At 30.7% G+C, this 16,821-nt stretch overlaps 2 protein-coding genes across 2 annotated transcripts; both read right to left on the minus strand.

The window, feature by feature from the left end:
• On the minus strand, positions 1-3,233 carry LOC114375758. The gene is made up of 9 exons (XM_028333612.1): positions 3,016-3,233; positions 2,712-2,911; positions 1,927-2,120; positions 1,546-1,827; positions 1,399-1,457; positions 1,272-1,308; positions 1,104-1,175; positions 647-956; positions 1-450 (listed from the first exon to the last, which is right to left on the minus strand). Exons 1-9 carry the CDS (start codon positions 3,137-3,139, stop codon positions 124-126), a joined length of 1,605 nt encoding a protein of 534 aa, XP_028189413.1. The 5' UTR covers positions 3,140-3,233; the 3' UTR covers positions 1-123.
• A 5,276-nt stretch (positions 3,234-8,509) lies between these two features.
• On the minus strand, positions 8,510-10,226 carry LOC114375671. The gene is made up of 4 exons (XM_028333523.1): positions 10,096-10,226; positions 9,718-9,963; positions 9,404-9,544; positions 8,510-9,027 (listed from the first exon to the last, which is right to left on the minus strand). Exons 1-4 carry the CDS (start codon positions 10,102-10,104, stop codon positions 8,680-8,682), a joined length of 744 nt encoding a protein of 247 aa, XP_028189324.1. The 5' UTR covers positions 10,105-10,226; the 3' UTR covers positions 8,510-8,679.
• Positions 10,227-16,821: the final 6,595 nt, after the last annotated feature.

A 16,821-nucleotide genomic window follows, 5' to 3' on the forward strand; every position in this document is an offset into this window, starting at 1 on the left:
TACTATCATGTATGATTTTTTTTCATTGTATTTGATATCAGAAGAATTATATTATACATGATTACGTTACAAGAACTAAATTTTTTTTTTTTCTCTAAAATTTAGCAACTACTAGGATGGCCTTTAGTTGTGAAGACGCCGCCACTGCTCTCTGACAAAGACGATAAAAAATATCAAGGAGAGCATTACAGCCGCAGATACCACAACCGTTCCCAAATAAACCCTTTCAGTATATCTCCGCAGAGAAGGACAATAGTTGCTGCTAATCTCTGAGAATGCTTTACGTGCAAAAGTGCAATCTACCAAATCAACGAAAAATGGCCCATAATGAAATAAACCATTTGTCACATTCACTGCAGCTGCCAGTTTGTTGTATATCTTCGGTGTCAAACGACCTTCACTCATACATTGCTCGGATGACGAAACCTGGCACGTATAATTCTTCCACACCTGATGAATCGATTCACACAATATATCTGAATGTTACACACACTATATATACTAGTATATGTCATCATGCAACATGCTATATATGAATGTTTTGGAATGACTCATAATAAAATATGAATGTTACATATAAATATATGTCATCATGCTATATATGATTGTACGTTTTTGGAATGATTCATAATGTTTAAGTACTAACCTCGATGGCGTTTTTGAATGTGACTTCCCCTGGCTCACACTGGCGAGATGTGAAGTTGGCAATATATGGATTGCAGAGAAGAGGGACGAGGGGACCTGATTGATTGAAATTAGCAGCTGCATTTACATTTGTGAAATTGGAAATGATTTGGTCAAATGCATCAACAATGGTATATGTGAGGGTCTTGCTTCGTAGAAGGGTTTCCACGGCAGTTGCATTTTCCACGCATGGAAGAATGTCGTCCAAGGCAGTGTGGGCAGTGGGGTTCACAACCCACTCATCCATCGCAACGCATGTATCCGCTGTAACACTAGTTCAAAAATATACATATGCATATATGCAAGTGTAACATTAGTTAATGACTTCATTAATTCGATCCAATTATCTATCCATTACAAGCTTTGTATTGATTTCATGAAGTTGAACAATTGACTCCAAGCAATATATAGGAACTTACTTATGGACAAACAGAAATGCAGCACAAAGTAACAAGGTGCCTGTAACAAGAATCCATCCAATAACCACCAAGCTGCAGCCACGATAAAAACAGAACATCTTTTACTGATAGAAACTTAACGGGAGACAAATCTATCAGAGTGAAGGAAATGAAATGAATTCAACTTACGAGTATACAGGACCCGGCAAAGCAAGTAAAGAAAATACTGCAAAAATTAAATCAAGTTCATATGATTTGGTTAACATTTAGTATAGAGTAAGAAAAAGAAAAAAGACAAAACCAAAATCAAACATACACAATCCGAGAAATGCAACAAAGATCATAACAGCAGCAACAGTAACAAGAGCCAGTCTCCTGCAGATGATCACAACAAGCAATGTTAATTAATCAGCAAAAAAACATATTCATAAACCAAATGAAACATCTAAATTCGTGTACTTACACTCCATCTATGACTTTGTGTATCATCCTTGAATTTTCTTTAGCCTTCTTGGAGAGAGAATCAGCAGCTGTGGTGACTTTCACTTTTACATCATCAATGTTGGATCCAAGATCTAGTGGCAGGGGAATCCCATTCACAAGCTGCTTAGCTGAATCAAAATAGCTTGTCACGTTCCTGAGGTTTTCAGCTATGATTTGAGCCTGATTCACAACGTAATCAAGTGTGTTGGAAGTGCTTTCACGAAACTTCCCCTGACCAGAGTACAGAACAGCGCATCCACCTCTGACATAATCAATTAATATATGCTTTATTAGAAATTCAAGATATATATATATATATATTTGTTTAAACACAGATAGATAGATAGAGTGAGAGAGATACATTGCTGCAATGGTACAGAGGATAAGCAAGGTCAAGGACAAATGATGCAGTGCTTTAGAATAGTCATCATCATCATTTGACTCTCCTCCGTTACAACAGCAGCAACACGCTAAGATGATAAGTAAAAAAATTCCAAAAATCACGAACCAGGCTACAGCCACGGAAAGAAAAGGAACAGCAGTAGACATAACTGACTGCACCGTGGCAAGAACAATTTCATGTTAGCAAATTAAATTATGTATTTCAACTGCGGAAAGAAATCAAAAAAGACAAATCTTAGATTTAATATTATGTATTATGCATGCTTTAAGTATTATTTCTCAATTAAAATGGAGTATCACTTGCATACATGCTTTTAGATTTTTAGTATTATTTCTCAATCAAATTGGAGGATCACTTGGCTAACGTGTGCCAAAAAAAGGTCATCACTAAAATCAAGTTCTCCGTGTGAAATTTCAATTTTAACTAGAAAATTGCAAAAAAAATGCTTACATTATGCATCACTTAATATCAGTATCAGAACTCAAAAATGTTATAGCTTCACTGAGCGGAAATTATTCTGTGGTCCAACTAATCTAAACATAAGCATAACACGTAATTAAGTTTTGTTAACTCTTTCTCTAAATTGAAAAACTTAAAAAGCAAGTAGAGATTTGTCGGGACTAGCTAATAGGCGTTTTACCGCGTCATTGATTAGCGAAGCATGCAAACACGTGGCAAAAGCGCGTAATTACAGAACTTAATTAATTACAGAATGCATTGCATTAAAAGAAGAAGAGACTAACCGTGAGATAATAGACATTGCTGATATTCCAACCACCGGTGTAACGTTGAAAACCGTTAAACAAGTCTTTCCGGCGAGTTCTTTCCTTAGCAAGCACGAGAGTCGTCGTGTTCTTTGTAAGTGCACCTTCCGCCATTGATCTCCTCTTCGTCCATGCCTCCATGTCCTCGTGCTGTTTCTCACCTACAATTTCAACGCCATCTATAAAGAAAAAGAATCTTGGAATTAATATAAATATCAGAGAGTAATTAATGAAAATAATAGCAGAATAAGAGAGCCAAGAAAGAAAGAAAGAAGAAAAGAACCTGATGGTGCGCGTAGAGAGTTTAAAAGAGAGAATGTTGCAGAAGCGGAAAAGAGAAAGAGAAAGAGGAAGAAGAATAGGAGAAGGAAGAAAGAGGAGTTTGACTTTGACGTGAAACGTAGCATGATGATGGTTAAGAAGAGTTTAATGTTATTATGGGTTATGGCATGGAGAAAGTGGGAACAAGAAACGGTAGCTAGTTGCTCAGACTGTGTTACCTATGGAGTTACTTCACACTACTTAAAGGCATTGGTTAATGCTCTTTAACGCAATATCAAAATATTGTACCATTTACATTTTCTTTTCTTTTCTTATTCATTAATAGAAATTATTTATTCTTTTTTTTACTGTTTTGAAAATTTCTTTTCAAATTGAAATAAAAAAAAAGTTATATGTATGTAAAATAATATTTTTGTGTCTCAAAATAAGTATCACATTTAACTTTTTTAATGTAGTATTAATTATTTTTTCAATAATATATCTTATAAGTGTTTAATATAACTTAATACTAAAATTAGTTTTATAAAATTATTAATCTAATTAACTTTTCATTTATCTTATGTAAATGATTATACAACAATCATTTATTTTGGAATAAAGAGAGTGATAATTTTATTGGTTTATTGTTTTATGAAACAACATAGGGTATCTTTTAATATTATTTCTTATTTAATGGTTCTTAAATAATTAGTATAATTGTATGTTGATCATCCATAGGAGGAAGAAAGAATTTATCATATGAAGTTAATTAATTTTTTTGGAATCACAAATTTTAAGATTTGACTTAATTTTTGAGTTTAGATTAAAAGTGTCTTCATTATCTGTGTATCCAAAAAATACATCAAATTTATCAAATTTAAAAAGTTAAAAAAATGTGAATTAGATTCATTATGACACTAATTTAATTATTTTTTTCTAGAGTGGAGTATTTTTCATTAGAGATAAACATGTTCAAATCAAACAAAATCATCATGGATATTAAAGTTCTCCCAATAAATATCAAATATTATAGATCTAGGACTCGAATATAAGATCCCGCTTAACCTAAAATAATCTTACACCAGTCAACTCATATGCTTGGTGATACACTTATTTAATATTATTTTAAATTTTTTTGGTACAAATATTATTTTTAATTAATATAACTAAATCCTTTTAAAATATATAGTTAATTTGCAATTAACAATAATATGTCATTAAAATAATTACTTATACTCATTATAATAATATATAACTCTTTTCTTTGCACTGAAATGCAACTAAATCTTTGTTTATTTTTATTAATAAACGTACATAATTATATTAATTAAAATAATCACAACCAATATATATATATATATATATATATATATATATATATATAGAATTAATTAATGACTCATGTTATAATTAAGATAATTAAATTATTTTAATGTGTACATATAAATTAATTAAGTAATTATGCATTATATATAATTAAGATAGTTTCTTGTAATTATTATTATGTATAATTTATTTTATTCGCTAAAATGTCCTAAAGTGTAGTAAAGGGTACGGTCATATATATATATATATATATATATATATATATATATATATATATATATATATATAAATCTATCAAAAGAAAAAAGTGAGTATATTTTAATATAAGGAAGGAGAATAATGTAATATTCATTTCTGTTAGAAAAAATAATTTTATTTTCTCTTTAATATTTCATTTTTAAAAATGATTTATTTAGTATTACAAATAATTTATTCAATGAATAGTAAACTTTACAGTAACTTCTTCCTCTGCTCAAAACATGTCTTTCAATTTTTACTTCATAGCAGGTGTCAACGTTCAAAATAACCATAAGGTTTAAAAATTATGAGTCAAGATTATTTGTGTGTGCAGACTTCCAGTTTTAGACTTTCTAATACTGGTAGTTTATTCATATAGTTTTACTTTGTTGATATTTTATTATATATTTCTTTCATTGTTATTCCGTTTATTTTTTAGGAGGAAAAAAATGCATAAATTTTTTTTACAGACTAAATCTAAATTTTATTAATATAATAAGGATTGAAAATATATTTTAACTTTAAATGTATTCAAAATATGCCATGAGAAAATGTTGGAAAAACTTTTATTTTGAAAAAAAAAAAAAGACTTTGAATTCTAGAACCTGATTTTGCATAGAGAGTAATTTAGTGCTTTATGTTTGGGCACGAAGAGGGAAAATAACAATCTGGAAATCAATTTGGCCTTTTTTTTCTTTGTTCACAACTTCTTTCGTTTTATTTTTCTTTCTTTTCTCTTTTTTCATTTTTAGCATTACCATTTTTTATGAACTTTTTCATGTTAAAAATTCGCACCACCTTATTGTTACATGATTTTTTTTATCATCTATTTCCTCCTTTATAAATATTACAGTGATAAACTTATCGAATTTATAAATATATAAAAGAGACATTAATGTAAATTTTCTCATGATAATATTGTCATATAAAATTTATCATGGAATAAGGTTATTTTGCATTCTTTTTCTTTTTTTGGTAGTATATATAAGTAAAAGCAACAAAACTATTCCCAAAGGAACTGAATAACTTGAAAGGCATGAGCAGATGAGGCACTGAGTTTCGCAAGGAAGATCTGCACAAAAAATCCCTTATTCCCAAAGGGTATGCACAATGAAATTTTTTCACTTTCTACTGAGTATCTCTTTGATAGACGCTATAACAGCAGCATATTCTGCATTCTTCACTCGACACTTAAGCACTTCTCTCAAAAAGAAAAAAAGAAAAACTTATGCTGCGTGGGCACTGAGTAGCATTAATGCTTGGAAAGAAAGAGATTAGAAAATTTCGGGATTGAAGATACTGCATATTTTGAAGACTGGTGCCAATATCTTAATATCAATAAGATTTGTTTGATTTAGAGAATGAAAATAGAGAACATAAAAATAGAAAATAATTTTTTTAATTAAAATAAAATTTAAAATATATGGATTCCATATGAAAAATATAATTTTTTCTTCTTTTATCCTAAATCAAACATAGCCTAACATATCGATACACGATGTATATTGATATGATGAGGAGATACTCGATTATGATACACTTCTTTATTTTGTCTTTCTCAATTCTAATTGCATTTGAATAGGACAAAGAATTGACTCCCAACTGACTACTGAGAATTTCTTACATTTATGCTTCTTTTTTTCTCTCTCTCGGTTTAACTTAATTTCATATCTAGGATTGAAATTTAAACCTATTGGTTAAATATCTGAAACAATTTTGCGCATGTTAATTCACACATTCTTAGTTTACATCGGGTAAGGATTCAATTGTTTTTAATCATATTTTATTTTGTTATTTAATATATAGAAAAAAAAATTGATAATTAAGATTTTATGCAATCAAACACTTTTGTAATTGTAGAAAATCTACACGCAAATCACGCACCCCTTTATAGCTTGAAATCACTTACTAACTCTCACAGTTCAGAGTCAAATTAAAGGCTGTGTGTGATCTTGACTTGAGGTTCTAGAATAAAGAGATGATCTTGTTGAGAGTGATATTTTCATTGTTTTTGCATTTGAACTGTGATCATATATTGACACATAAAAATGACTACAATAATATCACCATGCAATGCTATCGGTTTGTCTGAAGTGATAAATACAGATAGGTTGTGCTGCCTGTGGACATTCAAAATAGCCATATTGTCCTTGTTAGTAGTAAAAATTGCAATTATTTCTCGAAAATAAATATATTTTTATAATAAAGTGAGTAATTTTTTATTAAATGATTTTATTAATAAATAAATATTTAAAGATGAGACATAGGATACCGACGTTATTAATGTTTGAAGAGTAAAATAATATGATTTAATTCACCAAAAATTGATAAAAGTATTATTTATAGACTTCTAATTTTAATAATCAAATTCTATAATTTCAACATGTATATAATAATATTCTTAAATATACATATCTAATGTTATTTAATGTGTCTCCATATAACTTCTTTTTTTAGCTGATATTTCGAATTTCAAAAAAATCAAATTTTTTATTTTGAGTGATTTTGAATCTATGTGAATGAAATTGTCAAAATGGTCAATTTCTATCTAAATAAATGTTTTGTTTAACTTCTCCAATTTCAGTTCGCATTACTTTTAAATGCATTCTTTTATTTTTCTGTAAACAAATTCGTTAAAACTATATATAACTTTTCTAACAAACAAATTTTACATGGCACCGACTAACTTTCCGCATTCGGCAGAATTTATGTGCGATTTTTAGAATGGAAATTGTTGATTCTTGCTAAAATTAAAGGGAAAAGAGGACTAGCTCCTACTTAGGAACCCGTATTCACAAACATGATTAAATTACAGTATGCACATCATTATTACTCAACATCTTTAAAGAATCAACATTGACTTTTTTCTTGTCATTAAATAGTAAATAATGATATTGCTGCTACTTTTCTCTAAATGCAATAAAGGATTATTTTATTGCTTCTCGCCCTATTTTTTTTATAAGAATATTTCTGGGAGTTTGTTTTTATCCTTCTTACAAAATTTCTTCTAAATAGTTATATATTAATTACTTATATTATAAGTTAGATTGAAAACTCTCACTTTCATCAGTCTTTCAATTTTTCATTTTTGTATATTCTCTCCCCTTTCCTTTAGATGTATGCATTTCACGCATTATTCTCACAGTTAATAATAAAACTCCTTCACCTATCTCAAATTATCATTTTTGTATCTTCATCAATATGCTTGATATTTTTAAGCGTCTATCTCTTTCAACCCAACCTTCCTTATTTCTATTTCTAAATCAAATTTACAATATCAAAAAAATTGTCAACAATTAAAAATAGTCTTATATTATAATTAAACTATTCGTTATAAAACTAAAATATAATTTATATATTAATTCATACTTATTTAATATAAATTTTAACTACAATATAATTTATATATTAAAAATATTTATAATCATAAATTTAATTATATAAAATAAATATTTATGATATTCAATGCAGAAAGTAAAATTCGAATTAATAGGATCTTTGAAAACTACAGAGGTAATGTATATAATTTCCCAAAAGTTACTTCTCTAAGTTCATTTATCTCAACATTTCAATACACTTTTTTGTCTGTGTTTTGAATCAGAAAAATATTTAGTTCAAACTTCTTAGTCGTATCGGCAAATTTTCAATGAAAAAAATACATATTAAAATTTCAAATCATTTAGATGTTCACGAACCACAACTATTTGATATTTTAACTGTAACATGACCGTTGGTTTAAAAATTAACATAGAATGTATCCAAGTGAATACCTTTACAATTTTTCAGATTCATTTTGTCTAGTCAAAAAGCTCGATTCTTGACTTATGATTTAACCACAATTATGATCATAATATCTTATATAAAGGTACAGACCATAACTTGGAATTGAGAACCACGTGATGCCATTAAGACAAAACCCCCGACCAAGTGATTATTTAAACAAAAATATTTAATTTCGAGAGAAAGAGAGAGAGAACTTTGAACATTTCACCTCAGTCAAAATATCAGATCATAGTAATTAAAAAAATTAAAAATTGAAGTACTACTAAACTGGTAAGTGGTAATCCATTATTTTCCTGTTTTTTTTTTCTTTGTAGGGGGTGCTTGTTCATTAGTGTAGTAGCTAACACAGAGGGGATCTATGAGGGATGCCTTTTCTTCTACTCATGCTGGTGGCCATGTCTTCATCAGAAACCTTATTGCTATTGGCCATGAATTTTGCACACACAGTGCTCCATCCACTCCTCCTCTTCCGAACAATCTCTGTGCAAGCCATCATGCTCATGTTGTTCTCTGACTCTGATGAGCCAGAAGATGAGCTCATTGGCTCATCACAATCCACAACGGTTGAACGAGTCATTTCCTCATCCCCCATATCTTGTGGGATCAGAAAATCAGGGCTTAGCTGTAGTGAGTTGCATGTCCTCAAGTAGGGAGAGAGGTCCTTATAGTGTTTCAGCACAAAATCCACCTACATATATACACACCTGAACCATTAATGATAATCAAACGAATTACTATCTATTACTCCTACTTAACAATCTTAAATAAACTCTTATTGGTCTTATTTATTATAGCTACTCTTCTTTAACTATATAATTCAAGAATCAAACTATGTAGCCACGTAATTAATTTGTGGAAGTTCAATTTCAATCCACTAGTATATTATAAGAGGAATGCAAACATTCCTCATCTTATAATCAATGTACATAAATAAATATATACTCTGATGCTACACCGAAGAAATATCAGTTTTATTCCACTATTCTTTTTATAGAATAACCTATCCAGGCACACACGAGTGAATTTTGTTTGTTTAATATGAAATTATGAATATATTTATGTACCTTGCATCCAAGGGAGCAATGGATAAAAGGCTCTTGGAGACTTCTATCACAGGAGGTGCAGTAGTTTCCTGATCCTTTGAATTGCCGGTTTTGGGGTCTCTTCTTAATGAACACAACTTTGGCACTATTGATGGTATAGGCCTAATAATAGAATTCAAATCCTTTTGAATCAGAAAACCGTACCAAATTGAATTTTGCTTATTTTTTGTAGTAGAAGAGTTGAATTGGAATTTCAGGTAATCATTAATCAGAACCACCATCATAATATTACTTTATTTAGCTTAATGTATGTGAGTGTGTGTATAAATATATACCTGAACGTTGGAGCAATCAATGAGTTTCTGAAGATCTTCCAACCTAACAACATCATGATAAACGTAGCGGCGAACCTGAAGAAGCCTGTGGAAGCGATGAGATGGCAAGCAGTGAGGGCAAATACTGGTGCAACAATCTAAGCAGAAGACATTCTTCTCATTCTTTTTAGCGTTCTCATGGTAAGAGCACCCCACGAAGAACTTTTGTGTGTAAAGAGCTTCCAACCATGCAGGCTTTTGGTGTCCCTATATATTAATTAACCATCACCACAAAACAAAACCAATAAATCATCACTACTAGAACCAAAAGGGTCATCATGCATATATAACATCAATAAGAAAAGAGGAAAATCGATCATCAGGGGAATTCAAATTAACCATGATCATGGAAAAGAAACGCTTGCAAGAGAGAGCCTCTAAAAATTGTCCTTGAGCTATGATCTAGGGTATAGTGAGTAAGTAACTAAGGAGAAGAGCAGAGAAGGAGAAAAGAGTAGTACTTATGGAGCTTCACAAGAGGAGTGAGGGGATATATTTATTCCTTGAATAAGGTAGAAAACAATTTGTCTTATGATATGAGAGAGAGAAACCGAAAGCCATAAAGAAACAAGTTAAGATATGAGGAGAACGTGGGCGCTGTTTCCGTGTCTCCCATTCTCTTCTAAACTATTCTCTGCTCATCTCCTTGGCTTATGAGCTCTATTAATATTGCTAAACAAACACCACTCTGACTCTCTCCTTGAACTAGCTGCATTTCTAATTTTTAATCCTCTCATTCACTATATCTTGGAAACAACCAGTTGCTGATAGCCACTTGATTTTGGACTTTCAAATCGACTGCTAAATTTCCTTATTTTTATTTCATATGTCATTGCTAATTCAACTCCTACAGTCTAATTTATTTTAGAAAAAATTGCCACTTTCGTGCAACCGTTTCTTAAAGGGGCATTTTAATTCCTTAAGGCTTGAAATTTAAAAAAGTTATGTATTTTATAATCACTCAAACTCATTTAAAAATCTTTTGCTTAATATGTATTATATAGTTATGTATATGCAGGCTGAAAATAAGTGACAAAAAGTTTTCAAATGTTTGAAAAAGTAAATGGCTAGCATATCCTTAAGATCCGGGTAAATTTAATTGACATATAATAATATATGCTCACAAAAATAAATACATAAAATTGATTTTATTAATAATGTAATTAAATGGAGTTTATTATTATATATTTTAAGAAGTCGGCAGTTGCTCAGCAGAAGTTTAAAACAGAATAAAAAGGGAAAGAAAAGGGTCAGACAGTTTAGTTGAGAAAGCACAACAGAACTTGGAGTCACCTTTTCTCCAAAAACTATTTTTAAGTTTTTTTTTTAATTTCATTTTTATGCTATGTTGGACTTCTGCACATCTCTGTTCTCCTCATTTTGCATAATTAATAATGCCGATTACTGTATGACTTCAAAGCTAAGCAATGAGAGCATACAGACACCAATCATCTTCCTACTTAGCAAGCACATAGCATGAAACATAGTACCAGAAATCAAGAGCATACTTGTTTGAGAGGTGGAAATTTATAATAAAGATTAACCTCACACATCCGATGAAAAAAAAACTTTGGCCGTTAATTGATATAATCTATACATAGATATACTATGTGTCTCATTAACCAATGTCTTAGGATGTCCGTTAAAAAATTTAAAAGTAAAAATATTTATTGTGTAAAAGATAGGAAAACGTAATAACCGATATTCTAAAAATACTAGTTAGTATTTATCTAATACATAAGTTCTCCCCCTCCCCCCCCCCCCCCCCCCACCCCCAAAAAAAAAACTAGATTCATATTATTACAATTGTATAATCAATTAATCCACTTTATTTTTCACATTTTTATTAAAAATTCAATTCATTTCTAATTATAAATAATTTGATGTTATTCGAGTTATGAATAAATTCCATTAAATATTTAGAAGAAGAATTTTACCTCGGTGTTATTAAAAAAAAGAATATTTTATCTTGAAAATATGTTAATTAGAGTTTGATTATTAATCACATGTATGAGAAAAAAAACTTTATTAAAAAAAGAAAAAAACTTACTATAACATCTTAAAGGAAATAGTCTCTAATTGTCAATAATTGAAAAATATATTGCTTCATATATTTATATATAGTATCAACTTTTAAATTATAATTAATTTTTAAAATCTATATTGATAATCATTTGTACAATATTAAGTGGCAAAAACAAACTTCTGTAACATTTGTAGTCCTAGCATTTTGTAAAAGTAAATTCAAAGTCATTTCACACAGTTTACTAAACAATAACAAATAAAACTTAGTAGCATATTGTGTCTTATTTTATTTGTTTTCTTCTGATTTTAAATCTCTGCTATTACATTTCTAAAAACAATTAGCGCACCCTATCAAGTGCTTCAATTTCTTCGTAAAAGGAATGTAACCACACATGCATACACAGTCTAGCAGTTTCAAGGAGACTAAAGTATTCAGTACAGTGAGTTCAATTCTGACCATAAATTGGAGAAAATTTGTTAATTTGGCAACAATTCTGAGCAGGCTCCTAGCTAGGTAACTAGCCACGATTATGACATGTACTTAAAAAGACATGTTTAATGAACACTTGAATCCAGCTAGGAATGTTACTGCTAGTGACAACAATTGAAAGGTTTAGTTTATCTATGGGACTAATTTGATTGTTTCAGTTTTGACACCATGGAATTCTATGGAATAGTGGAAGTGGGGTAGTGGGAATTAGCATTTTGTCCCAGCTAAGCATTTCATTTGCTGCTCTCTCAAGTCCTATTTCTATTGGTTGCGACTTAGAAATGTGTAGAAACTATGTAAACCATTGATAGTTTTCTGTTTTAATAAGACAAAACCAAAACCAAAAGAATATGAATATAGTTATTGTGCAAACTTTCCCCTCCTCCATTTTCTGACTAACCAAAACAATGACAATGAAGATATATACTTGCCAAATCGAATTATTCAGCCACCCAGTGCAAAAAAATGGTTCATAGTGCTATGTGCTGTGCATATGACATTACAGAGATGGCAGCATCGCCTAAACAGAGCCAGCTAAAATCTGAAACAAGACACGTACCATGAAATCCCATGTTTTTTGCGGAATCAAATATGAGCAACATTAACCAATCAACCACTCCACTAAACCAATCTCTGAGTACTATAATAATTATGAGAATTTCTAACGAACATTTGACAGACAGGCACAACTCATTAAGCACTAACCAGCAAAATTAACGACAAATTATTTTATCGGCTTAATTTAGTGCTAATTTTGAGGACCTTGCTTATTGTGCCTCTAGGCTCTAACCAAGAGTTATTCTTGGGGTTCGAACGAATAGGAGGTTAGTCTTTCTTCTTTCCCCTTTTTACCCTTTACCCTTGATATATGGTCTTCCTAATTCCCATTTCACGTGATCCTTAGCCTTGGCGTGATACTTGGCAGTGCGTGGTGTCACTTTTGGAAAAACAATTTCACCAAGAAGACTAGTAAAACAAGTTGATTCCTGATTTAACTTATCTTGAAATTTCAGCTCTATATAGCTCCTAAGGTAGCTTTTAGCCATTATTCTAAGGCAATTTGGCAACACATAGCTATGTAATAAAATGTATCATAATGAAAATAACCCTTTTAACTAGTACATAATAGCTTCATGAAATGAGCACAAACCAAGAGACGAAGGATGCTGCATCTATACATGATTAATATCTTACCATATTGTAGACAAATACGTTAACAGAAGTACAGAACAAAAGGGCAGCTGCAAAAAAAAAAAAATTGATGGAAGAAAATAATTGTCACCCCCACGTGCCATGAAAAGCAGAATGGCATCATATCAGCAAAGGATCTCACGTGCAAGGGATCCAAGGACCAAAATTTAACAGTGTACAGGACCCTTTTTCATGATAGAATACAAGTTCTAAAGTTTGTGTACATGGTGTTGCAGTCAAAGGTCAAAAGATCCAGAAGTGCCCAGAGATGATGAGGTTAGTTTAGAATGACAAAGTGTGGGTCAGCGGGTGAGCCGCACGAGGGGATCTATCTGCAGAGGCCAGTGCAATTCTACCTCAGCCTCATTTTGCCTTCCTAGTTTAATTCCATACTCACCTCCACATGCCCTATTTTATTTGGCACCCCTTATTTTTAAAGCCTACGTCACGTGCAGAGCCGTTTTCAATGACCGGAGGATGTATCATATTGAGCTTAGTCTCATATAAGCCAACGAAGGTTGATCCAGATGGTAAGGACACGTTTCATATCCCACAAGGATCAAAGTTTAAATATCGTTGTTTATGTGAGGATTTTGTTGCTGGACAATAATCAGTAAGTACATTTGTCAACATTTTTTGAGTCAGAGACTTATCTTGATTCTAATGAATTTGCGGAACTCAACTCACGTCAACTTTTATTCAAAAACAAAGTCTCAAATAAGCTCACCCCTTCATCATATAACAGCTGTTGTTAGTGATTGTGAATCAACACATCCCCTCTCCCCTATGAGTTAAATCATTGTGACACAAAACATTCAAGTAAGTCAATTTTACGAGGGATTAGTATCATTTTATTGTCATAAATCTCATGATCTTCATCACTAGCACAACCACTAATTATACATTGTCATGTTGCAACTGATGAAAGGAACGAGGACATAATGTTATGACTCATTACATAAAACTATAAAAACTCTGATATGCACATTTTTGTTTTGGTAGAGTCTACTAGAGTACACATACACATGCCTTCATTCAAGTTTTAACTGAAAAGTATTTGAGTAGGACCACTTAAAACTATAATGGAAAATCAGGTCAGGTGTAAAATGGTGTGAATTTGTGATTGCAATAATTGTGTCAATAGCATTGTTTCTTACTTTTATAAAGGTCAATGGAGCAACATGAGATTGGTTACTTGATCAAAGCATGCCTTGTGGGACGGCACCACCAAAAGAAACAATGTTAAAATTAAGTCGGTTAAGTTACGCGATCACCTTTCCGATTTCACGAAACTACTAAAGTCTTGTAAAGGATCCTCATATTTCTACTGAGCTGTCAACATATCCTTAACATGACCCACACTTCCAAATATCTAATTTGGCATTTACACAATGTGGATCATGTTCTCTATAAAAAATTGTCAGAATTCTGATGTATAGTTAGACATTCATATATGATGCACTTTACACATACAACCCATTACATGTGACCCATTCAGCAGTCCTTTATTATGCAAAGGTCTTCAATCTCTTCCTCTGTCAAATTGCTATAGGTCCATGCAATCTTCTGCAACTGAAAAGACCTTACCAATTACCTTTGGTGGAATTTAAGAGAAACCATTTAAAATTATAACAGATATCTCATACAGAATTAGGAAATAATCAGTTAGTCTCTCCAAGAACTAACACTAACATGAAACAGATATAGGGATTAGGGAGTGCCATTGTTAGACTTGGCACAGATAAGTGGATGAACGTGTAAATTAAGTGGTGTAACACAGACGTGTGGAAGAACATGCAATTCAAATGGTTAAGGTGAAAGCCAGCGACACTAACATATGTGAAATCCACAAAACAAAGAAATGGTGTCCCAAGTCTAGGATGTTTCACAATAGCCACGTGACCTGGTGCCAATAACAGTATATTTGGTGAGACTACAAGCAATCCAACAAATATATTTATCTGTGTCTATAACACGTTATTGATAGGTTTGAATACAGAGTAAAAGCGCGCCGGCACATACATTTACATACATATGTCTGCACATATCATGTATGTGTGTACAGACATGATCATAAAGTAACTCAATTGGGTTGGGATCAAAATAAAATCAGGTAGGGAAGAAATGTTATAATTTTGTGAAACTGCCACATCACAAAATATTACTCATACACTCATTAAGGACAACATTGCAAACGCAAGTTCTGATCTTTTCCAACTTACAATCTCTTCACATATCTCTGGAAGCAGAAATTTAGCTCTCTTGATGCAATACTACAATAAAGTACTAAATGAGGTCTTCACATGTCTCTTGTGTAGTTTGCACGAAGTCTTAGATTATTGTACCCAAAAAAAAAATACTACAGTTAAAGTAAAATCAACAATGATCTTACCCAGCTTGCTTCTCAATATCAAGGATTTTTTTTTTTTGCCTTATCATCTTTATATGCATTATTACTTGTGAAAGAAGAAGAAGAAAGAAATCAGTCTTCCATAAGTTAGTGTTTTTAAAAATGTTAATTCCTTAATCAGAACACATTGATAATAAAGGTAGAATTTAGTAAAATAGTACTGAAAGAAAACAAGGAATAAACACACAAAAATAGAGGTAATTAAAAAACACAATTATTCTCAAATTAATTAATTAATTAAAAACATCTCAAGATGTCCATTTTTTAAAAAATATACTAAAAGAATAATAAGTTTATAGAAAAAAAAATCTAACTTAATTGGTTGATGAGATGCATGAATTATTATAATCCCTAATACATGTCTTTAATTCGTGGAGATAAAAAAATAATAAATCATTTCAACAATAAACTAAAAGCAAATATCATTATAGATTCAAAATTGCACATCAATTAATAAAAAGAATCAAATGGTTTCAATTGCGTAACAAAAAAGAATTGTTCATTCTACAAATTCTTTGCTTATCATGATCTTGTCCAAGGCTCCCAAACTAAGATAAAATAAAAATACAATAAAATATAACGTACTAAATTTATATACGTCATAAAAACTCTCAACATTGATAGGGTATTGGAAACATAATGAATATAAGCATAAAATTAATAAGAAAGCGTTGTCTAATCAGTTTTTATGTTAGTTAATGTTTGTATATATAAATAAAGTAATTTAATGATCTTTATATATTAAATTAGAATTGATTTACTTAAAAAATGACATTATACATGCCAAAAAAAAATTATCTTTTCTCTTATATTAACTTAAAATTCTTTTGAATGAGTTACATATATTTTTATAATGTTATTCATTCTACTTTAATTAATTATATAATTTTCAATAGCTGATTTGATGTTTTCTTGAAAGGCACAAAAACCAGTTTTGAAGAAGCGGATA

The sequence above is a fragment of the Glycine soja genome, chromosome 11 (genome assembly GCF_004193775.1).
Source record: "Glycine soja cultivar W05 chromosome 11, ASM419377v2, whole genome shotgun sequence".
NCBI lineage: Eukaryota > Viridiplantae > Streptophyta > Magnoliopsida > Fabales > Fabaceae > Glycine > Glycine soja.